General features: G+C 43.6%; 1 protein-coding gene across 4 annotated transcripts in view; it reads right to left on the reverse strand.

Moving 5' to 3' along the window:
- Positions 1 to 23,936, reverse strand: part of SLC25A21 (solute carrier family 25 member 21) — a 376,374-nt gene that overhangs the window by 17,810 nt on the left and 334,628 nt on the right. For all 4 annotated transcript variants that reach the window (XM_038756566.1, XM_038756567.1, XM_038756564.1 and 1 more), the window contains one exon: positions 13,404 to 13,568. In XM_038756566.1, coding sequence (XP_038612494.1) covers positions 13,404 to 13,568 — 165 coding nt within the window. The remainder of the gene's footprint in view (positions 1 to 13,403; positions 13,569 to 23,936) is intronic.

The following is a 23,936-nucleotide window of genomic DNA, read 5'->3' on the forward strand; positions in this document are numbered from 1 at the left end:
GATGGCATTTGTTAAGTGCTTACTATGTGCCAAGCACTGTTCTAAGCGCTGGGGGGATACAAGGTAATCAAGTTGTCCTACATGGGGCTCACAGTCTTAATCCCCATTTTCCAGATGAGGGAACTGAGGCACAGAGAAGTTAAATGACTTGCCCAAAGTCACACAGCTGACAAGTGGTGGAGCTGGAATTAGAACCCATGACCTCTGATTCCAAAACCCATGCTCTTTCCTCTGAGCAACACTTCCTGATTGAGGCAGGCATTCTGCTTCAGTGAGTCTTTCCTCCTCTTCACTGCTCTTCTTCTTCCTTATCCTTGTCTTTATACTTGCTTCTGTCCTAGTCCCTGTCAGAGTTCTTATCTTTGCCCATTTCTCTGCCCTGGCCCTGTTTCTGCCCTTGCCCATGTCTCTACCCCTGCCCCTGTCTCGATCCCTGCCCATAGCTCTTCCCTTGTCCCCATCTTGCTGATCTTTCTGTTCTAGCCTCTGCACCCCAGTCCCTGACCTTGATAATCATAATTATGGTATTTGTTAAGCACTTACTATGTGCCAAGCACTCTTCTAAGTGCCGGGGTAAATACAAAGTAATCAGGTAGGGCTCACAGTCTTAATCCCCATTTTACAGATGAGGTAACTGAGGCACAGAGAAGTTAAGTGGCTTGCCCAAGGTCACATAACAGACAAGTGGCGGAGCTGGGATTAGAACCCACATCCTCTGACTCCCAAGCCCGTGCTCTTTCCTCTGAGCCACAGTGCTTGCCTCTAGCCATGTGTCTGCCTCTATATCCTCTATAGAGAAGCAGCATGGCTCAGTGGAAAGAGCATGGGCTTTGGAGTCAGAGGTCATGGGTTCAAATCCCGGCTCCGCCAGCTGTCAGCTGTGTGACCTTGGGCAAGTCACTTAACTTCTCTGGGCCTCAGTTACCTCATCTGTAAAATGGGGATTGAGACTGTGAGCCCCCCGTGGGACAACCTGATCACTTTGTAACCTCCCCAGCACTTAGAACAGTGCTTTGCACATAGAAAGTGCTTAATAAATGCTATTATTATTACAATTATTATTATCCCTATCCTCACTCCTTCCTGTGGCTCTGCCCATCCAGCCAATTGTTGCATGGGAACCACCTCTCAGCCAGTCTGCACTTGTGATGACCAATTAATCACTCGATCAATGGTATTTATTGAGTGTTTACTGTGTGCAGATCACTTACTAAGTGCATGGGAGAGTACAATACAACAGAGTTGGTAGAATCCTTTCCTGCCCACAATGAGGTTATAGTCTAGAGGAAGCCTAGACCAAGACAGAGACAGCTACTTTTTAAACCATACATATTGATAAGCAACTATGCAGCCAGAGAGGAATTATGAGCCCTTCTCCTGGTACACAAAAGCTTGCTAATGAGGGATTTTAAATATCATCAGTTTCCACAGATACAAATCTACTAGTGATACTGTGTTCAGTTCTTAGTGCTTACCTTTCAGCATAAACTAACTCACACTTGACTTTCCTTTGTTTCTTTGGTTCACACATTCTGAAAAAGTATTCCTCTGTTTCAAAAGAATCAAGCATTTTTCAACAAATAATCCAATCAACTGCAACAATGTTTTAATTAAAAAAACATAACCTGCATTAAAGGGAGAAACTGAAAAAAACATTGTAGACATCTATTAGAAGAGTCTGTTTCAATGTTTGTTTTCTCTTCTTGTTAGATAATCTGAGGAAAACGCCAGTCCCTCCCTCCTCAGAAGGTCACCAACTCTGAAATGAGATGGGTAATTGATAAGAATATTTGATGGAATGCGGAGTATTCCCATGATTCCGTTCTGGCAGAACTCTGGGTTTGGGAATTAAATCAAAGCTCTTTTCAAAACTCCACATCAAAATGGAGCCATTCAGAAAAAATGCATGAAAAATCTTGGGGGAGTTGGGGGACTATCTTTGCTTTTCAGTGTTTTCAATATAAGATGGTTTGAATGATTTCACCAAAGTAGCTTTAATCACAAAAGATTTATGAGGACAGACCTGTTCTGGGACAGCCAAACACAGAATCATTTCATTTCTGAAGAAGAACATATACACATTTTTTTGGCGGGGGCGGGGGGAGGGCAGGGAGATGACACTCTGGCACTGTCTGCCCTATTTGCAAAGGGATTTTGTGTGGCCTGGAACTTTGAAAAGTGTGGATTATAAATGATAGGACAGTTCTGTGTCAGTGTGCAAGAATCCTGTCAAGGCACTGCCTAGAACGAAAGGTAACATATCGGGATCTGAAAAAATCCCAAGAGTGACTAGGAGTGAAGATGGGGGCGCATCAGAGGGGCCAATAATTTATTGTGAGGTTGAGAGCAAAAGGATGGGGCTTTAAGGGGTGAAGCTGGAAGGTAGGTTTCAAAAAGAAAAGGGCTAGGAAAATCCAATTTGGGTTTTTCTTAGCCCTAATTGGAAGCCTTCATTCATTCGTTTCATTCATCCAATCATATTTACTGAGCACTTACTGTGTGCAAAGCATTGCACTAAGCACTTGGGAGAATACACTACAATAGACACATTCCCTGTCCACGGTGAGCTCACAGTCTAGAGGGGGAGACAGATATTAATATACATAAATAAATAAATTACAGATATATACATATGTGCTGTGGGCTTGTTGGGGATGTGGTGTGTGTGCGAGAGAAAGAGAGAGAGAGATAGAGGGTGAGCCTGATCATCATGCAGTGAAAGCAAAGGCTTTTCACCCCATTGAGGCAATACTTATGGAGACTGAACAGATCTTTGTCCCATGTTCATTTTACAGAGAAAGAGGTGCCAGGTCTATAAAGGGCTAATTCCACTGGGTGCCAGAGCTGTGAACTGCTAATTCCACTGGGAGCCAGGGCCAAGCCCCAAACTCTGGCACAAATTCAGCACTGCCTTTGCCACAAAAACCTGGAAATGTAGTATTAAGGTAATCAAGTGGGCATCATCAGGTAACCCAATTGGTTTCCTGTGAGGATCTGGCTTCCAAAGTCTCCTCTTTCTACATGTAGCTCCCCACTCAAAAGATGCAAGGATTATTAATGCCTCCCCCACCCCAGCTTCTCTCTTATGAATAGCAATTTTTGGCCTAGGTATCCTCAAGGTTAATCCTTCAAAACTAGTGAAAATGCCTCAATATGTTGAGGAATAGCCAAGATTGGGTTGCACCTCTGGGGAATCCTTCTCATTTCCATCTGTTAGGGATTCAGGCATGAAAGGGTTGTGTTTTTTTCCTGCAGTGCACAGACAGATACATAGTCCCTTTTTCCATCAGACAGAAGTAGGGTACAGTTCAGACAATGGTGTTGCTGCCTGAATTTTATAGGCAATTTTCTCCAGCTTCCAGTAGCAATCACTTTCATCCCTAGGAAGTAGCTGTCACTATTGAAACTGTAGTGCTTTAGCTTTTACCTTTATCTTTATGGGACGATTTGTCAGACTAATGATAATAAACAACCGTTCAAGGCTAACAAATGGTCATTTCTTTCCAGGGAGAGCCTTCTTTTCTGAATATAAACAGACAAGGTCAGGGTCAGGGCCAGAGCGGAGGTGGGGGCGAGTCTAACTCAGTACTTGGACTCAAGCAGCAATTGCCCCTGATATTACAGACCTGAGTCAATCAGTCAGTCAAATATGTTTATGGAGTGCTCACTGTATGCAGAGCATTGAACTAAGCTTTTGGGAGAGTACAATATAATAACAGACACATTCCCTGCCTTCAGTGAGCTTGAGGGGAGGATGTTTTCTTCAACAGGCACTACACCCAGCCCAACTTCTCTTTTTAGTTTAAATAAAAATATGTCCAGAGATCACACCAGACTGCTATAACAATAATAATAATAATAATAATGGCACTTTTAAGTGCTTACTATGTGCAAAACACTGTTCTAAGCACTGGGGTGGTTGCAAGATGATCAGGTTGTCCCCTGGGGGGCTCACAGTCTTCATCCCCATTTTACAGATGAGGTAACTGAGGCCCAGAGAAGTTAAGTGACTTGCCCAAAGTCACACAGCTGACAATTGGCACAGCTGGGATTGGAACCCATGACCTCTGACTCCAAAGCCCGGGCTCTTTCCACTGAGCCACGCTGCTAATGAAATGTATACCCCTATTAACAGTAACAAAACACCAACTCATTTGATCTCTAGACTGTAAGCTCATTGTGGTCACGAAACACGCCCCCCAACTCTGTTATACTGTAATTACCCAAGAGTTTAGCACAGTGCTCAGCACACAGAAAGGGCTCGATAAATGCGATTGATTGTTCTAAAAGACAATGTCCATGGCTTTTACATTTGTGGAAGATAAAATATGTTGGGCTTGCCCTCTTTGTAGTAAATTGGCAAAAGGGATATGTAGCCAGATAGACTGAATATATAAAAATTATGCAATATCTGAGAGTTTCCAAACCCCACATGCCACTTCTATCATGGGGAAATTCCACATAAAAGGTTTATTGTTTTTGGCAGAATAACCTGCAAACATCTTTAATTAGGATGCAAATTTAACGCACAATTTAATACTGTTGACAGCTACAAGTTTTAGAAAGACATCTTCTATTCATTTTTCTACTTTTGGTACATATGGAAAGCAGTAAATATCTAGCAGCCAAAGTTATAAAAATGTGCAACATTTTTATATTCAGTTCTTATATACATGTCAGCAAATCAACATGTTCTGACTATCTTTGGCGGGGCAATGGACAAACAATGTGTTCTTGGAATGAAAACAAATGGGCAGGGATATTTGAATGGACAGTGGACTTTTGGGGCGATTCATCAGAGGACTTAATCCTCACAAGTTCGGCTTGGCCTTTAGGAAGGCAAAACAGTGTTTGGCATAGAAACAGATGTGCATGGCAGCATCTAAGTGCATTACACCTTGGAAACATCTCAATCCAGCTATGTGTTCTGTCCTGAGGAGGGAAGGTTTTCAGTTAAAATGTCCCTTCGCCTCAAGTAGTCAGAATGATCTGCAGAGCTTCGTGACCTCCCTCATAGCTCCAAGTTGGGAGGGCAACCAGAGGCATCTGCTTTTTTTAAAATGGTATTTGTTAAGCACTTACTTATGTGCCAAGCACTGTATTAAGACAATGCTTTGTACAGAGAAGCAGCATGGCTTAGTGGATAGAGCACAGGGCTGGGAGTCAGAAGGACCTTGATTACAAGGTTACTCCTCGAGGATAGGGGCCAAAACTTTAAATTTTTTTGTACACTCCCAAGAACCTATCTAATATAGTGCTTTGCACATAGTAAGCTCCCAGTACAGTGCTCTGAGGTGATCAAAACCCCTGCTGTAGTTCCAGAAGGGAAATTTTGGGCTGCGGCAACACATGTGATAGAGGCAGGGTGGATCTGATTATTCCAAAAGTCATCAGTGTAGCTGGCTTTTGTCAGCAGCAAAACTTTTCGCTCTGAGCCACACTATGCACTTTCAAGTGAGATCTGTTAACTGTACTACACTGGGACTAAAGACAATAATAGTAATAATAACAACAATTAAGCACTTACTTGGTACCAACCACTGTTCTAAGTGCTGGGGTAGACACAAGTTAATCAGGTTAGACACTGTCCCTGTCCCAAATGGAGCTCACAGTCTAAATAGGAGGGAGTAGGATTTAATCCCCATTTTTACAGATAAGGTAATTGAGGCATAGAGAAATTACATGACTTGCCCAAGGTCAGACAGCAGACATGTGGCAGAGCTAGGATTAGAACACAGGCCCTAAGACTCCCAGGTCTGTACTCTTTCCACTAGGCCCCAGGTCTTTCTGTCAAGGAATTGTTGGGTATTTTGCTCTAGTTCTCAATTGCTACTTTCTTCACTCCCAAATCATATAACATGGCAATAACACCAGGACCCTGAGGGCTGCTAAGACAGAAAGTAATTTCAGACACATACACACAAACATACACAATGTGTGTGAATGTGGCCGATAAGCCCAACATATATGCCTGAAAACCCTCTTACACACTGATGTGATTTTCACTTCTCCCTCTATGTTGTGTATTCTTCCCAAAGTCTCTATTTTTAGAAAGTATCCCCATTTCTGCATGCTCTGTCTTATCCTGCTTCATCCTAACTATCCAAAGCCAAGTCACATCAGTTGAAGCTTTTCTTAAAAAAAATCATTCTTCTCTCCTCCTTCTTTACAGTGTCTCTATTTCAGCACATCAGAGTAGGGGACCCTGAGGTTGTCCATTCTCCATACATGCCATCTAAAGAATGTGGGAGCCAACATGTGAGGAATATTGTTTTGATGGTTGTGGATTGTCTGCATTCCAGGACTTTATCATTTGTGACCCAAACTTATAGTGATGTGAAGTATTGTGCATAAGTGGTATTGGTGGAACTGCTTTAGAAATTAGATGTGGAATCTGCGGAAAGCCAAGTTGCACAGCCATAAAGAAATTCAGACATTACACCTGCTCTGTAGATCTTTGGTGGTCCGATTCTGGCAAACACTTTTTGTCCGTCTCCCCTCCCCCTGCACCTCTGACCCCAACCCTTTTTACACCTTATATAAACACTTGTACTCACTCTTCTAATCTCCCTGCCAACTTCAATTGCTCATTTTCAAACACGCCCCAGGGTCCCTGTAACCTTGGCCTTATTCATTCATTCATTCAATCGTATTTATTGAGTGCTTACTGTGTGCAGAGCACTTACTAAGCGCTTGGGAAAGTACAATACAACAGTAAACAGTGTCATTCCCTGCCCACAACAAGCTGTATCCTTGATTCATTTCTCTTTTTCAACCACCAAGTTCAATCAGTCATCAAATCCTGTTGGATCCTTCTTCCACCGTCCCCAGAACCCGCTTCCTCCCCTCCATCCAAACTGTCACCCTGTCCTAAGCACCTGTCCTATCTCACCTTGACTAATAATAACTGCAGAATTTGTTCAGTGCTTACTGCCTGCCAAGCCTTGTATTCATTGTTGGAATAGATATAAGATAATCAGGTTGGACACAGTCCCTGTTCCACATGGAGTTCACAGTTTAAGTGGCAGAACTGGTACTGAATTCCCATTTAATGATGAGGAAACTGAGGCCCAGAAAAGTGAAGTGACAGCTGGCAAGTGGCAGTGCTAGGATTAGAACCAAGGTCCTTCTGACTCCCAGGCGTATGCTCTATCCACTAAGCCATGTTGCTTTTAAGGATTTGCTGAGCTTGCTGGGCAAGGCACTTACTTCAGTTCTCTCTGCCTCAGTTACCACATCTGTAAAATGGGGATAAGAGTGTGAGCCCCTTGTGGGACAGGGACTATGTCCAATCTGATTAACTTTTATCTACCCCAGTGCTCAGAACAGTGCTTGTTACATAGTAAGCACTTAGCAAATACCATCCTTGTTATTATTAATTATTATACTTTGTGGCTTCCTTCTACCTGGACTTATTTTATCATCTGTCTCCCCTGCTAAATTCTAAACTCCTTAAGGTCAGAGATCATGCTTACTAGCTCCATGGAACAAGTGCTTAGGCCAGAGTAAGCACTTAAAAAATACTACCAATTGTTTGGTTGACTTCTAGATTTGGTTTTCTACCTTGATTTACCTGCCAATTGGCACAGAAAACTGCCTGGTATGCATTCAACTCTGCACTGCTAATGGAGATCTCTAGCTGTATATAATCTTTACCAAGTGCAGGTTGCAACCATGATCTTCTTTCGGCTAATTGTCAATCCAAAATGCTTTGTTGATTTTGAGCAGTGATTCATAATCAACTGCATGCGTTTGTGTTTGTGTGCTCCCAGTCAGCGAAATAGAGGAGCTCCCGAATGATTGATTCAAGGAATTTCAATGATACTTTCCCAGGGATTGGAAAAATGTACTGACAGCAGTTTCCTCGAGGATCCTTGAACTTGGCTGTGCAGAATAGGTTGAACAAAACTGAACCCAGCCCTGCTGTTTTCTCTGCTAGAAGTGTCTACATGCTTTGTTTTGTTGTCTGTTTCCCCCTTCTAGACTGTGAGCCCGTTGTTGGGTAGGGACCGTCTCTATATGTTGCCGACTTGTACTTCCCAAGCGTTTAGTACAGTGCTCTATGCAAAGTAAGCGTTCAATAAATACGATTGAATGAATGAATGAATAATGGAGAAGTTGCTAACACGGTACTTCCTTCCCTGACACAGCAGGTCATATCACCATGAGGTAACAATCAATCAATGGTATTTACTGAGCGCTTACTATATGCTGAGCACTGTATTAAGTGCTTGGGAAAGTGATCTAAGGATCTTGCTAGACTGTAAGCTCCTTGAAGGTAGGGACTGTTTCTACCAACTATATTGTACTCTTCCAAGCACCTAGTAAGTGCTCAATAAACTCAATTGATTGATTGCTTGATAGAGCCAAATCTTTTTAGTAAATGCCGGAGTCCAGGCCTCTCAATGGTGTGGTAGCTTTGGCAAGGGCTGCATTTCTCTTGTGTTTGACAGGCACCAAAGATCATGTCCGCTGTGCTTTCCCAAGGTCTGAAGCCACATTGCTTATTCCAGGAACAAGTGGTTAAAGAGCTGCTTTAGGAGGATTCTAGCTAGAAGAGGAGTGAGATCCTTGATTCATTGATTCATCCTTTAGGAGAAGCAGCATGGCTCAGTGGAAAGAGCACGGGCTTTGGAGTCAGACGTCATGGGTTCAAATCCCGGCTCCGCCAATTGTCAGCTGTGTGACTTTGGGCAAGTCACTTAACTTCTCTGGGCCTCAGTTACCTCATCTGTAAAATGAGGATTAAGACTGTGTGGACCCTGTGGGACAACCTGATCACCTTGTAACCTCCCCAGCGTTTAGAACAGTGCTTTGCACATAGTAAGTGCTTAATAAATGCCATCATTATTATTATTATCTCACATTTGTTTTTGCTATTAGATCTCTCCTTTATTAATATGCTCAAGGTTTGAAATCCTATAGCATTTCATTTGTCTTCTATGTGTTAAGGACAACCAGACTATGCAGGTATTGGAGCAGAGAATCTTCCTGCTTTAGATCTCCCCATGTAGTACAGTGTGGCACAGAACTATTATACAAGAAGGTATACAGTTGAAGAACACTTACTGTGCTTGTGGGTATAATACCCATGTGGCCTAATGGTTAGAGCATAAGCCTGGGAGTCAAGAGAACCTGGGTTGTAGTCCTGGATCCTCCACTTATCTGCTGTGTGACCTTGAACAAGTCACTTTACTTCTCTGTGCCTCAGTTACCTCATCTGTAAAACGAGGATTAACACTGTGAGGCCCTTATGGGATTGGGACTGTGTCCAACCTGATTACCTTGTATCTACTCCAGTGCTAGTACAGTGCCTGGCACAAAGTCAGTGCTTAATACATACCATTAAAAAAAAAAGACATGGAAACTCATAGCAAATAGTTGCAGTTGCTATTGAACAATTCAATATATAATAAAAACTTACAGGTCAGTCAGCAATTCCTCATTCATTTATAGTAGACTGCTAAGGAAAGTAACACCTTCATAGAGTATCGAAAAGAGGTGTTTCATCTGGGAACCAAATTGAGAATCTTTTGATGTTAAGTACAACTTTTCCTAAGAGTAGCCCCAGCTACTACAGCTGTGATTGTTTAAAGTGCCATCATGGCTTGAACATTGTTGAAGAGAAGCAAAGTGCACTAAGAATGACTTAGAAGCCAGTAGATATTCAGAGACTCAGGGATTTAGGAGTCCCCCTTGTTGGAGTTCATTTGCATAAATCCAGTGATTTTTGCCTTTTTAGCCTGAGCTAGCAGTCTAAGGCAATTGAACTCATTTTATCCAAGGGTACCAATGGGAGTTAACTTGGAAGACTAAGGTCATCTTTAGCTATTCATGTGTGACCTAGCCCTGGCTTTAAGTGGGGATAATGAGAATTCATTTTTATTTCTGGTTCCCAGAATCACAATGTTTTCCTTTCAATAAGTGATATGGTTCTGTATAGAATGTGAATCTAAATTGAGGAAAAATAATCTGGAATAATCCCAACCCCATTTTCAGAGGCCTGCCCTCTCTAGCAGTTCACACGGCACAGTTATTGCCAGCTCCAAACTGCCTTCATAAAGGAACTTCCAGGTGGCAAACTGTTGGCTCACTTTAGCCATCGCTGTCTTGTTTCTGAAGGGAAAAGTAGTTGGTGGCTAGTAGCCAATTACGAGAATAATAATAATAGTAGTCCTTGTTCAGTGCTCACTATACGCCAAGCACTGTACTAAGTGCTGGGGTATTTACAAGATCATCAGATCCCACATGGGACTCATAATCTAAGTGGGAGGGAGAACAGATATTAAATCCTCATTTTGCAGGTGAGGGAACTGGGGTAAGAGATGTTAAATAACTTGCCCAATGTTGCACAGCAGAGAAGTGGTGAAGCCAGATGAGAACCCAGATTCTCTGACTCTCAGGACCCTGCTCTTTCCACTAGGCCACATTGCTTCTCAGAGAACAATGTGGGAAAGGGGCAAGTTGAGGGAGAATTGCAAGTGCTGTAAGCTTGCTGTGGGCAGGGAATGTGTCTGTTTATTGTTATATTGTACTCTCCCAAGCACTTAGTACAGTGCTCTGCACATAGTGAGTGCTCAATAAATACAACTGAATGAAAGATTGAATGAAGTCCCCAGACTGGGAGGGCTTTCAGGGAAGGCATGGAGTTAAAATTCAAAATCCATACATAATAATAATAATACGATGGCATTTATTAAGCGCTTACTATGTGCAAAGCACTGTACTACATGAAGGCAATCTAGATGAAGAGGAAAAACTATACAGAGAGATGCAGCTGGCACTGTAGATACTAGAATATCTTTGCAGGAGATAACCGTATCAATTTAGACCATTCTGGAAATTAAAGAACCAAGAGCCAAAACCAGCCTGGATACCCAGGGACTCATTCCTCCTCCAGGAGGGAGCTCTGAATGAGACTTCTACTGTCCCTCTGCTCACTCAGTGTCTTAAGCTGGTCTTTTTCAGAGGCCGTAGCTTTGCAGCTCAGTAACTGCTTTATTTGAACAAATAGTTAGCCAGGAGCAGAAATCAACCAAAACAAAACAAAGAACTGCTCAGCTCCAGGCCTTCGGCCAACATACGCACACAGTGTTCTCTCCAAGATGTTCTGGTGCTGAGGCTGTCAAGATGCCACTCCGATGTGCTGGCGAATGCTTTGGAGTGGGGGTGGAGGGGAGGGGGTTGAAGAGAAATGTTTGGAGACCATCAGTACTTCAAAATTTTCCGTTTTAGTGCGCATGGTATGCTGATGCTTCTTTTTGTAGGGGAATTTAAAAGATCTGTGACATTTGTATGTTGCTGTTTTCTCAAAACCAGCTTATGACTCTGAAACATCTGGTTTAATCTCTGATCAATAGATACAGGGAAGCAGCATGGCCTAGTGGAAAGAGCACGGACCTGGATTCTAATCCCAGTTCTGTCACTTGTCAGCTATGTGACATTGGGTAAGTTACTTAAATTCTTTGTGCCTCACTTTTCTCATCTGTAAAATGGGGATTAAATCTCTGTTGCCCCTTCTACTTAGACTGCGAGCTCTGTGTGAGAGTGGGTACAGGGTTCAATCTGCAGATATTCCATCTACCATATACTGTATTTGCCCCAGTACTTAGTACAGTACTTGGCACAGAGTAAGTGCTTAGCAAATACCACAATCGTTATTATTATCTCATTTAAAACTAGTAGCTGAGTGAAGTTTCACATCAGTAGTTAAGAACTCCCAACATTCAAATTTTTCCTGGAGAATGAAATGCCCAATTCCTCTGCCATGTCAGAGGGAAACCATGGAGAAGAATGGGAGGCATGCAGTGGACGTTGGAAAGAGCAGGATCAGGGAAGGCTGATGGGGATTAGAGTGCAGTGTGCTATGGGATGAGAAGGGTAAAGAAGAGTTGGGGAAAGAAGAAATCTATGTATCAAAGCTTTAGGCGAGGGAGATATTCCGAATTCAAGATCGTGACGAATGCTATCCTGGTCTAGATCAATAGTCCGCCCAGCTCAGAAGTTTGACACTAACAGTGGCAACAGGATCAATCAGTCAATCAATCGTATTTATTGAGCGCTTACTGTGTGCAGAGCACTGTACTAGAGTAGTAATAGGGTAGTGGTTGCTTTTTCCAGTTGTCAATCAGTCAATGGCATTTATCCTCTATTTCCTCTAATAACACATCTTAGAGCTATCATTCCCAGTCTCCCTAAACAGCTCTTAAGCCTTTTAACTTTTTTCCTTTAATAGCCTCAGCTTTTCCTTCTAGGAATCCACCTAGTTGGTTACACACCTAGTCTTTGAAATGATTCAAACTCCTTTCAAACCTATGGATATTTTCTGCCTCTTCAACTTTCGGGGGAAAAAAAAGATCCACATATGTACTTCCCACTGGGTGAAGAAGTGTTCCCTTCTGTTGGTTTTGAACTTGCTCTGGAAATTCAAAAACCCTCCCAGAATGGTGTTGCAAGAACAGGTTAGGGGGTACCACTGAAGTTGAAGGTGGTAGGTTCAAAACAAACCAAGCAAAATTATGGTGAACATCAGTTCTTGTTCTGGCCACATCCTCCACACTTAAATCAAGTCCTCGCTCACCCGTCATCTTTCTAGTTCTGAATTTTCTAGTTTCATCCTCTTACAGAAGCTGATCTATCTCATTGACCCTCTTGAATAACCTTCCTTGTACCTTCTAGAACCAATTGATCAATCTTGTTTATTAAACACTTACAGTGTGCACAGCACTGTACTATGTGGTCCAGCTTTAATCTTGCCAGTGATCCCTTATGAGTTCTTTCAAAGCACTTGGATAGATACTATCCAGTCCTGATGATTTCTTACCATCCAGTTTACCAATTGATAAAAATCCAGTACCTTTGATGGAAAAAAAAGGGAACAGGAACCTCCTTAAGATCTGCCTTATTAAAGGCTGAGCCATAGAATCCTTTTAGTTGTTCTGCTGTCACCTCTCCTTCACTGAGAACTCCTTTGACATAACTATCATCAGTGCCTCAGTGATTCCCTAGCCAGCTTCCTGTTTATGATATATTTGAAGAACCTTTTATTATTAGCTTTGGCATCTCTTGTAAGGCACTCCTCATACCCCTCCTTGGCCCTCCTGATTTCCTGTTTGCACCCGACCTGTCACTCCCTGAGGACTTTCCTCTTCTATTCTCTTGGATGAGGAATCCACTTTTTATAGGACAGCTTTTTCCTAGGATGACTTCTTCTGCGTAGCTGTGCCAAACTGGAATGAAATTTCAGCAAGTGTAAGGGAGAAACAATTTAGTGTCATCCTTCATTGACTGAACAGGATTAGCCTGTGAGGTGAATTCAGGAGGGCCACATCCCAAAGATATTATCAAATATATAGAGAGCTTGCTCTCTTTTTTTTCAGGATTTTATCTTACTGAACACTTACCTTATTGGCAGGAATGATATTTTTGACGTTGAAGTAGAATCCAAAATAAACCATGTTGAAAACACCGTGGCGGCCGAGGGTTGCTGTGAGACCTTTGTTCAATCCTTGGAGTCCCAGTCCTTCTGTTTTAATGATATGGCGGGCATAGGCCAGAGTGGATGGTTGCTGTGAAGAGATATTGAGATGCTTCAATTGAATTTACTGAACACTTACTGGAAGCAGAGCACTGTCTAAGCACTTGGGAGAGTACAATATAACAATAAATGGACACATTCCCTGCCCACAGTGAACTTACAGTCTAGAGGACGAGCCTACAGTTCAGAAGGGACTTGGGCAGCATGACGAATACACGAAGGAGGCAAAACAACTTGTCAGAACTGCCCTTCGAGACAGAGGTGTCAGAAATTGTTTTACCTAAGCATCCTCTTGTGAACAGGAGATTCTTTTACAGACAACAATTAAAGTCAGAGTGACATAGTTCCCAGGAGTTTGTTGGTAAAGAAAGGAAAGTTATCTCCAGTGGAGATACGCGGGAACTAATGTCACCTAATATCTATAACTGGTTTTGACATGTAAACAAACATGTTGACCTAAGAATTGTCACTCAGGGAAAAAGTTTGTGAAAACAAATCACAGTTCATTAGTGTTCCAAGCACATGGCTCCTTTCTGCCTTCTTCCACCCCTGTTCAGATCATCATCTCCTATTCAGGAGATGCTACACTGTGAACAATGCCCGATGTAGCTGAGTACAGTGCTCTGCAAACAGTAAGCTCTCAATAAATACGATTGATTGATTGAATCCACCAACCTCCATCAGCATGAAACTTTGGCTAGCGTGATGATGAGGTCATCCAGTCGGAGAGACAGGGGAATCCCGGAGTTTCTGTCCCGGCAATCACCAAAGGGCAGATGGGCAAGATTTTGCTTTTAGTGAACTGAATGAAATCCCATCCTATGTTAGTCCCAATCAAACACTGTCTTTATTGAGCACTTTCTGTGTGCAGTGCACACAGAAATAGTAGATAGATCAGTGATAGTAGTAAGCATTTGGGAGAGTACAATGCAACAGAGTTGGTAGATATGTTTCCTGCCCACTGTGAGTATACAGTCTGGAGGGATGATCTTGCTTTGCTGAGAGCCAGTCCCAGTTACGGAGACCTCCGTGGAGCTTGGTTGTGACCATTTTCGTGGGAGTGAATGTGCAACAAGCATTTAATTTCCTGGAGCACAGATCCAGGAAAGCTCTGAAGAGTCCTGTAACCAACCTGCTTCATGGTCACCTAATTAATGTGATGTGAGCCTGTCTGAACCACAAATTCCTACAGTTCTTGCTAATACTTGTTTAATAAACTCCTAAAGCAGCTACAATTCTATGCTCAAACTCATCTCTTCATTCAAAGGGATTACTTAGATTAAGTAGAACAAACAACATTAACCTCAAGGGAAAGTTTTTTTCTCTTATAAATCATCAGAAACCACATGCGATAGCGTCTTAAATCAATAGGAGAACCTGCAGTTTAAAGAGAAAGAGCTCAGAAGGTGACAGTTCATTCCCAGTCCCCTATGGAATTCTTTCACTGAATCACAATCTTAAGGATTTATTTGATATTCAAAATGGTGCCGATAGCCCAGAGGGACCGATCCTTCTCTGTCAGACCCCTGGAGAACCGCTGCTTTGCTTTCTGAGTCAACGCTGCTCTGTCAGGGGCTGAGGCAGATGGAGGGAGGGATCCAGGAGATTTTTGACCATACAACCAGTCTCTAAATGGTCATTTTGCTTTTGTGATTAGTCAGTCGGTCAGTCAGTCGTATTTACTGAATGCTTACTGTGCTCACAACACTGTACCTTGAGCTTGGGAGAGTGTAATATAACAATATGAGGCACATTCCTGCCCACAATGAGCTTTCAGTCTAGAGGGGGAGACAGACATTAATATAAACAAATACAGATATGTACATAAGATATACAGATATGCTCACCTCCTCCAGGAGGCCTTCCCAGACTGAGCCCCTTCTTTCCTCTCCCCCTCGTCCCCCTCTCCATCCCCCCGTCTTACCTCCTTCCCTTCCCTACAGCACCTTTATATATGTATATATGGTTGTACATATTTATTACTCTATTTATTTATTTATTTATTTATTTTACTTGTACATTTCTATCCTACTTATTTTGTTGGTATGTTTGGTTCTGTTCTCTGTCTCCCCCTTCTAGACTGTGAGCCCACTGTTGGGTAGGGACTGTCTCTATGTGATGCCAATTTGTACTTCCCAAGCGCTTAGTACAGTGCTCTGCACATAGTAAGCGCTCAATAAATACGATTGATTGATTGATTGATTGATAAGTGCTGGGGAGCTGGGAGGTAATGCCTCCACCCTTCACCCAAGCCTGCCTCTCCTCCCTGCTGTCCTCTTGCCAGACCAACTTCAAGTGGTATGTGAGGCGAGTTCTTGCCTCATGGAGGTGGCTGTGTGGGACCTTCTAAAGATGGCAGCCACCCTAGGTCCTCTCAAAGATGACCTCTGCATCACTATTTTTAGAGGTGACTGCATTACTGCCCTTCTCAAGGATGACAGGGTCAGTACCCTTTTTAAGATGGCCATCACATGCCCTCTAGTGCACCTATTGTGGAGGTGTGGTGATCCTCTTTAAGGAAATATTATTCAGGCAGCAAGCCAGCAGGGTCCACTTGCCAATTCTCAGCAATTAGTAATAATAATAATAACAGTATTTGTTAAGTGCTTACTATGTGCCAAGCACTGTTCTTAGCAGTGGGAAAGATACAAGGTTATCAGGTTGTCCCAGGTGAGGCTCACAGTGTTAATCCCCATTTTACAGATGAGGTAATTGAGGCAACGAGAAGTTAAGTGACTTGCCCAAGGTCACACAGCAGACAAGTGGCACAGCCAGGACCAGAACCCACATCCTCTGACTCCCAAGCACGTGCTCTTGCTGCCAGGCCAGGCTGCTTCTAGAGGCTTGGGCAATGGGAAAGAATACTTCTATGTGGCGAAGCAAACCGCAGTAAGCGTCCTCCTCAGAAGCAGGACCCACCTGCTCCCTTATCCAGTTTTTACCCCATGGTTGAATGAGACATTCACAACTGCTGTACTGATCTTTAGGGTTTTCACTGAAAATCATGTGTGAACTGTGACCATAGGCCAGAGTGTCACTGGATGCCCTCCTCAGTGGCAAGTAACTTCTGGAACCATTCAAATTTTTTCAGTTCTCTTCATCAGGAGGTAATAATAATAATAATAATAATAATAATAATAATAATAATAATAATAGTATTTGTCAAATGCCAAGAACTGTTCTAAACACTGGGGTAGGTTCAAGGTAATCAGGTTGTTCCACGTGGGGCTCACAGTCTTAATCCCCATTTTACAGATGAGGTAACTGAGGCTCAAAGAAGTTAAGTGGCTTGCTCAAAGTCACACAGCTGACAAATGGCAGAGCCAGGATTAGAACCCATGTCCTCTGACTCCTAAGCCTGTGCTTTTTCCACGAAGAGGTAACAAATACCATAAAAAAATAGAATGACAAGGAGAGAATACCCAGATGGATCCCTAAAGTTGTAAGATGATAATGATAATAATTATCATATTTGATAAGCGCTTACTATCTGTCAAGCACTGTACTTAAGCACTGTGGTAGGTACAACTTAATCAAGGCCGACACAGTCCCTGTCGCATGAGGGGCTCACACTCTAGAGGAGAGGGAGAACAGGTATTGAATCCCCATTTCACAAATAAGGAAACTGAGGCACAGAGAAATTAAATGATTTGCCCAAGGTCACACAGCAGGGATGATGGACCTAAGTCCTCTGTCTCCCAGGCCTGTCCTCTTTCCATTAGGCCACGCTGCTTTTCTGATCTCTTCCCTTCCTGGTGACCAGGGCATCTGAGTAAAAGGGCTCCTCCCTCATCAGTTCACACTGTCTAGGGAAAACAGAACGGCACAGGCTCGAGGCTGCAGAACCAAACATCACTGAACCTTGACTCTACGTTGGACAGTCCCTTCTGGGAGTTCAATCCACACAGGTCAACCCCCACATCGATGTTTAAGGGTGAATGAGCTCACTCCTTCTGTTGGCTTTGACTACTGGGGACACACCTCACTCACTGTTGCTTAAAGGCATTTTACCCCTTTCCTTGAAGACCCACTGCCAGCCAGCCACAAGCAAAGAAAGCGTAGACTACCGATTGCTCAGAAGTGGCAGGCGGGCCCGGCTGGCTTGCAGCCCATGTGTTGGTTCCTTCTAGAGAATCATTGCATCCATGCCATACGTGCATTCGATGTACAACTGCCCCCACCCACCCACCCACTGCCATGGCAATTATGAGTCTTTGACAAAGAATTCGGGAAAGTCCCTAATCCTCGCTCCATGCTAGGCCACACCGTCACCCACATGTAAGCAAATAATCCATTAGAAAGGCAAAACATGACTTCCACCGGGCTGCTTAGCCAGGCAAATTTAAAACCATTTTGACTAGATTTTGTAAACACTAAGGATTTTACTAAACTTATTTGATTACTGAGCTTTCATTTCCAAACAAAACGCTGAGCTAACAGCGGCGTGGCCAGATGGCTCCCTTGCTGTCCAACCCCGTGTGGCGGGGTGAGGTGGGAGCCGAGGCCGGCTTGCTGCTAATATTGAGTTTCAATCCGATTTTCATATTAAGTTACCAATCCGCGTCCAGGCACGGCCTTGACTCTCACATGGGCCTCGGCCGAAGGGGCGGAGGCTGCAGTGGGCACAGATTGCCATTCCCCTCTCTGCTAGCAGAGCTTCTCCCCTCCTCCCCTTGCTCCCCCTTGGGATGGTGAGGCCTGAGGAAACTCTTGAAATGTCTCTGGAGAGATGCTTCAATACCTTATATGTCTCAGTCACCTGGACAAGGATCGAAAGGTGGGCTTTGTTCCTGCAGGCTGGAATTGAGCTGAGAAAACTTCTTGGGTTTTTGAAATGGTATTTGTTAGGAGCTTATTACGTACCAGGCACTGTGCTAAGCGCTTGGTAGATACAGATTAATTAGGTTGGACACAGTCCCTGACCCACATGGGGCTTAGAGTCTTAATCCCCATTTTACGGACCAGGTAACTGAAGCATAGACAAATGAATATGCCCCAAACCACAGGGCAAGACTCCCAGGAACAGAACAAGGCCTCTGATCAGAAACTCCGCTGGCTAACCCTATGCTGGGTCAGTGGTCAGTTCCTGAAGGAGAGTCATGAGGCGGGCAGGGTAGTTTGCTGTTTCTTCTGGAAGTTTCCATTCTCTACTAAGCAGGGCTGGGGCAGCTCCCACTTTGAGATCCCAGCCTGAGGCACTGGGCCTCAGGCCTTCTTCTTGGGTACACAATTGTGGCAGCGTTCTGCACAGGGTGGCCCCCTGCCAGGGAAGAGTGTCAGTAGTCCATCCTTTGGTGGAGCCAACACAGAGCTGGGCCACATCCCTAACATGTCAAGAGACCACATGGAACAGGGGTGACAGCACGGCAAAGGGGCACATGGCCGGGCGTCTAGAGACAAGGTGCGACTGGATTGTGGAAGACCCGAAACAATGCATGTTGTGAATTCGTTTTTGTCTCATGGCAGAAAGGTAAGCCAGTGGAGCCCCCTTCGCCCAATGGAGGGGCGTCTGCCTTGGTCCCGCTGAAAATGCTGCATTGTATTAATGTCTGTCTCCCCCTTTAGAGTGTAAGCTCGCTGCGGGCAGGGAACATGTCTACCAACTCTGTAGTACTCTCCCAAGCACTTAGTACAGTGCTCTGCACACAATAAGTGCTCAATAAATACTACTGAGGTCATGCAGCATTTTCATTCGTTTCCTTTATTTTGGAATAAAATTCAAACAATGGTGAGAAAATGTGAGAAAACAGATGACAATCCAATTTTCACATTTCCTTTGAATCAGATTTTCTTTCAATCCATGGCTCTGACTTCATTAACGTTTGGTTGGGGAGTATGGATGGGGGCAGGGAGTCCCTTACGCCAGTCCCTCAGCCCTACCCGCTCTGATACCTGAACGAAAATGCACACAGACACACAGACACACACACACACACACACACACACACACTCATTAAGTTCCATGACAACACTCACACTCAGGTTATCCCAGCTTGCCTTTTCCATCCCCAAATAAATTCTCATCAGAACTGATACATAAGATGGCTGATATAAGGGGAAGGCTGGCCATATGAGAGGCCAAGGAGGAAGGGGGAGTGAACAGTAGAGAGTAAGTAGACCCTCAGGGTCTCCCTGCCATTGTGGAGGTGTGAGGAAGGAAGCGGGGTTGGGTTTGGTCAGCTGATGATGATGATGGTATTTGTTAAGCACTTACTATGTGCCCATAACTACTAAGCACTGAAAAATATTCCTATCGGAGCTGGCCCAATTATGGATCCCAGATGGACATTTAGTGCACCCTTCTGTTTCCACAGTTTTTGGGTGTTATTTCTTAAGCATTTACTATGTGCCAGCCACTGTACTAAGTGTTGGGATAGGTCCAAGAAAATCTGGTTAGACACAGTCCATGTCCCATGGTGGGGCTCACCATCTTTAGCCCCATTTTACAGATGAGGTAACTGAGGCAAAGAGAAGTTAAATGACTTGCCCATGGTCACCCAGCAGACAAGTGGGAGAGTGGGATTAGAATCTGGGTCCTTCTGATTCCCAGGCCCATGCTCTATCTACTAGGTCACTTTGTTTCTCATAATCCTCCAGAAGGATATGGATTTTGCAAGTGGACTTTGGAACCCCTGGGAAACAGAGGTAAAGTAGGAAGAAAAAAATATTGTGATGGCTTGGACATTACTGAACAGAGAGGGGTCAGTAGCTCAAATAATTACATTCATGAAAAAACATCCACTGACTTTCCAAAGGGTAAGATATAACAGAGGTTTTAATTTGGGAAAAGTAGGAATTTAACCCAATGTATGACACATGCTCTCATTTATGTACAGACTTATCTGTACACAAAGGACATTTTCTGTCCCTGACTGTAACTCTGGCTAACTCACTTCTTTTCTTTAGTGAAACCATTATGGGATTCAGGGGGTGTTCCACTCCTTGAACTCTGGGCCACCATCACAGGATAATAATAATAATAATGATAGCATTTATTAAGCACTTAACTATGTGCAAAGCACTGTTCTAAGAGCTGGGGAGGTTACAAGGTGATCAGGTTGTCCCACGGGGGACTCACAGTCTTAATCCCCATTTTACAGATGAGGTAACTGAGGCCCAGAGAAGTTAAGTGACTTGCCCAAAGCTGACAAATGGCAGAGCTGGGATTTGAACCCATGACCTCTGACTTCAAAGCCTGTGCTCTTTCAATCGACATAAATTCATATTCTCATTTCCAGAATGAGGAGACTTGAGCACCTAATCATTCCTGTGATATGATAAAGTATATAAAACTGGGAGTCAAGAGACCCATGTTATAGCCCTGCCTCTGACACTTGCCTGCTGTTTAACCTTGAGCAAATCTCATAACCTCTCTGTGTTTCAGCTTCCTTATTTATAAAATGGGCATAAAATAACTGAATCCCTTTCTTGCAAACTGCGAGCCCCAGGTGGGCAGGGTACTATGTCTAACCTGATTATCTTGTCTCTGAGAGTTTAGCACAATGCTTATTACATAGTACACACTTATGGTTCCCATCATCACCATCAACAGATCGAATCAGTGGTGGTTTTTCCATTTCTGGTGTCTACTTCTGAATAGCCATAATCTCTATAGCACTGTTGACTGGTCTTCTGACTTTAAAAACCATTTGACTTGCCCAAGGGGTAGACAAATGGCAAAACTGGAGTTAGAATCCAGGTCCTCTGACTCCAGGCCCATCCTCTTTCCACTAGGCCATATTGCTTTTAAAGAGGTACTGATAACACAGTGAAGGAAAATTTAGTGTCGACGCATTACTTTAACCAACTTCAACAAAGGAAAACACAACTGCTTTGCCAGATAAATATAAAGAAAACTCTTTTTAGATGAACTTTCAAGTGGAGAAGAAAATTAGAAAATAATTCTTACAAGTCTGCACTGTTGCCTTCAGATTTGGATTTTTCTTGGCTAGTGGGAATGATACCAAGGAAATGCCATCTTGGCCTACAATCGTCAAAGGGGAGTATGATTCCTGGTGATTTGACAAACATCAAAATCACAAGGCCACTGGGGACCATTGGCTTCTGAATCAACATTGCCTAGCAATAATTCTCCGTCAACTGAAGTCCCTGGACAAGCATAATCTAAAGCCAAAGAAAACCCCAAACCCAAACACCACTTTGCTTGGGTTTAGTGTGAAGGACGGGAGAAGATTTGGGTCTATTCCGATTTTATCTGAATGTGTTTTCACACCTACTGAACCAAACTCGAGCATGACAAAGCTGGGATTACTTTTCTCCCCACAGAAGGTCAGGAATATTTGAATTAGAGACCGGTTTTCTCTACTCATGACAAATTTGAAGATGCAGGCCAAGGTTCTGGCTCTGGAATAATAATAATAATAATGATGACATTTATTGAGAGCTTACTATGTGCAAAGCACTGTTCTAAGCACCAGGGAGGTTACAAGGTGATCAGGTTGTCCCACGGGGGGCTCACAGTCTTAATCCCCATTTTACAGATGAGGGAACGGAGGCCTAGAGAAGTTAAGTGACTTGCCCAAAGTCACACAGCTGACAATTGGCAGAGCTGGGATTTGAACCCACGACCTCTGACTCCAAAGCCTGTGCTCCTTCCACTGAGCCAAGCTGCTTCTCTGGAATTGGAGGGGGTGTGTCAAGCGTTAGGGATTTTGACCGGTACACAGGAAATATAGAATGCGAAGGAAAGAGACAAGCCATGGTTATTGCAATACATTATCCGGGTACCAAAAAAGAGTTGGGGGGAATAGGCTATTTTCCCATTTTGGGGGCATCAAAAACATCCACAGTCCGTTTATGCTGAGGACCAGAGTGTTTTAAACTACAGCGTTAACTGGGCCCTGCTTCAAATGGGGTTGGATAATGTAACTCAAAGGTCACATGGAGACACTAGTTCTTCAATCAGTAGTAAGATTGAGCACTTACTCTCTGGAGAGCACTGTACTAAGTGCTTGGAAGGGTACAGGAAAGCCAGACATGATTCCCACCCTCAAGGACCTTACAATCTAGTATGGGATTGTAGATTGTGACTTGTAGACTGTGAGCCCATTGTTGGGTAGGGACCGTCTCTATATGTTGCCGACTTGTGCTTCCCCAGCACTTAGTACAGTGCTCTGCAAACAGAAAGTGCTCAATAAATATGACTGAATAAATGAATGGGAGACAGATAATAAAATAAACTGCAGCTAGGGGGAACAGGTGAACTAAAGATATTTACATAAGGGCTAGAGGGGAGGGAGGGAGTACCCAAATGACCCAGAAGTGCTGAAGTGGGAGTTGTGGGGGAAAGAGGGTGGGGTGATGAGATTAATCAGGGAAGGCCACCTGGAGGACATACGATTTCCCTCTAAACTGCAATCTCATTGTGGGCAGGAGATTTATCTATCAATCCTGTTGTATCCTTCCAAGTGCTTAATAAAGTGCTCTGCACACAGTAAGTGCTCAATAAATACCACTGATTGATAGATTTGATTGTAGGGCTTTGAAAGTGGAGAAAGTAGGGGTCTGTTGGATGTGAAGAGGGAGGAACATCCACGCAGAAGGGAGGACATGAACAAGTGGTCAGCGGCAAGAGAGATGAGAATGAGGCGGTGAGCAGTGATAAAACATCATGAACTCACTCTGCCCAAATGTGCAGGTACTGTGACCTTTCAGACTGCCATTCTTCTTGTGGGGAAGTCCACAGGATATATATTTCTAACTTTTCAAATAAGCATAGCTGAATGATCAAATGGAAAGAAACTCCTTACCACTGGCTTTAAGGCATACAATCAACTTTCCCCCTCCCACTTTACCTCGCTAATCTCCTACTATGACCCTGTCTGCACACTTCACTCCTCTAACGTCAACTTACTTGCTGTACCACAACCTAGTCTGTCTCACTACAGACCCCTTGCCCAAGTCTATCCTCTGGTCTGGAATTCCCTCCCTTCCTCTTCATATCCAACAGAGCACCATTCTTCCCAACTACAAAACCCTCTTAAAATCACATCTCCTCCAAGAGGCCTTCCCTGACTAAGCCTCCCTTTCCCCACCCTGTGTATCACCTATGTGGTGGAGTGTGGTCCTCTTTAGTGCTTTGATACCCCACCCAGGGCTGTTTCCCCTATCTGTATTGTCTGTCTTCCCCACCAGACTGTAAATTCCTGAAGGCATGGATCACACCTACCAACTCCATTGTACCTGTACTTTTCCAAGCACTTAGCACAATGCTCTACAGATAGTAAGTGCTCAATAAATATCATTGATTGATTAATTAATCTTTGTCATGGTTCATAAACTGGATCACAGCAATTTTGCCAGGCTCTGAAACTTGTCCTGAAAAGTCTTGAGAGATTACATTTTGGTGTTCAAAATCAAAATGTATCAGCACCGGTTT

The sequence above is a fragment of the Tachyglossus aculeatus genome, chromosome 14 (genome assembly GCF_015852505.1).
Source record: "Tachyglossus aculeatus isolate mTacAcu1 chromosome 14, mTacAcu1.pri, whole genome shotgun sequence".
NCBI classification, from domain to species: Eukaryota; Metazoa; Chordata; class Mammalia; order Monotremata; family Tachyglossidae; genus Tachyglossus; species Tachyglossus aculeatus.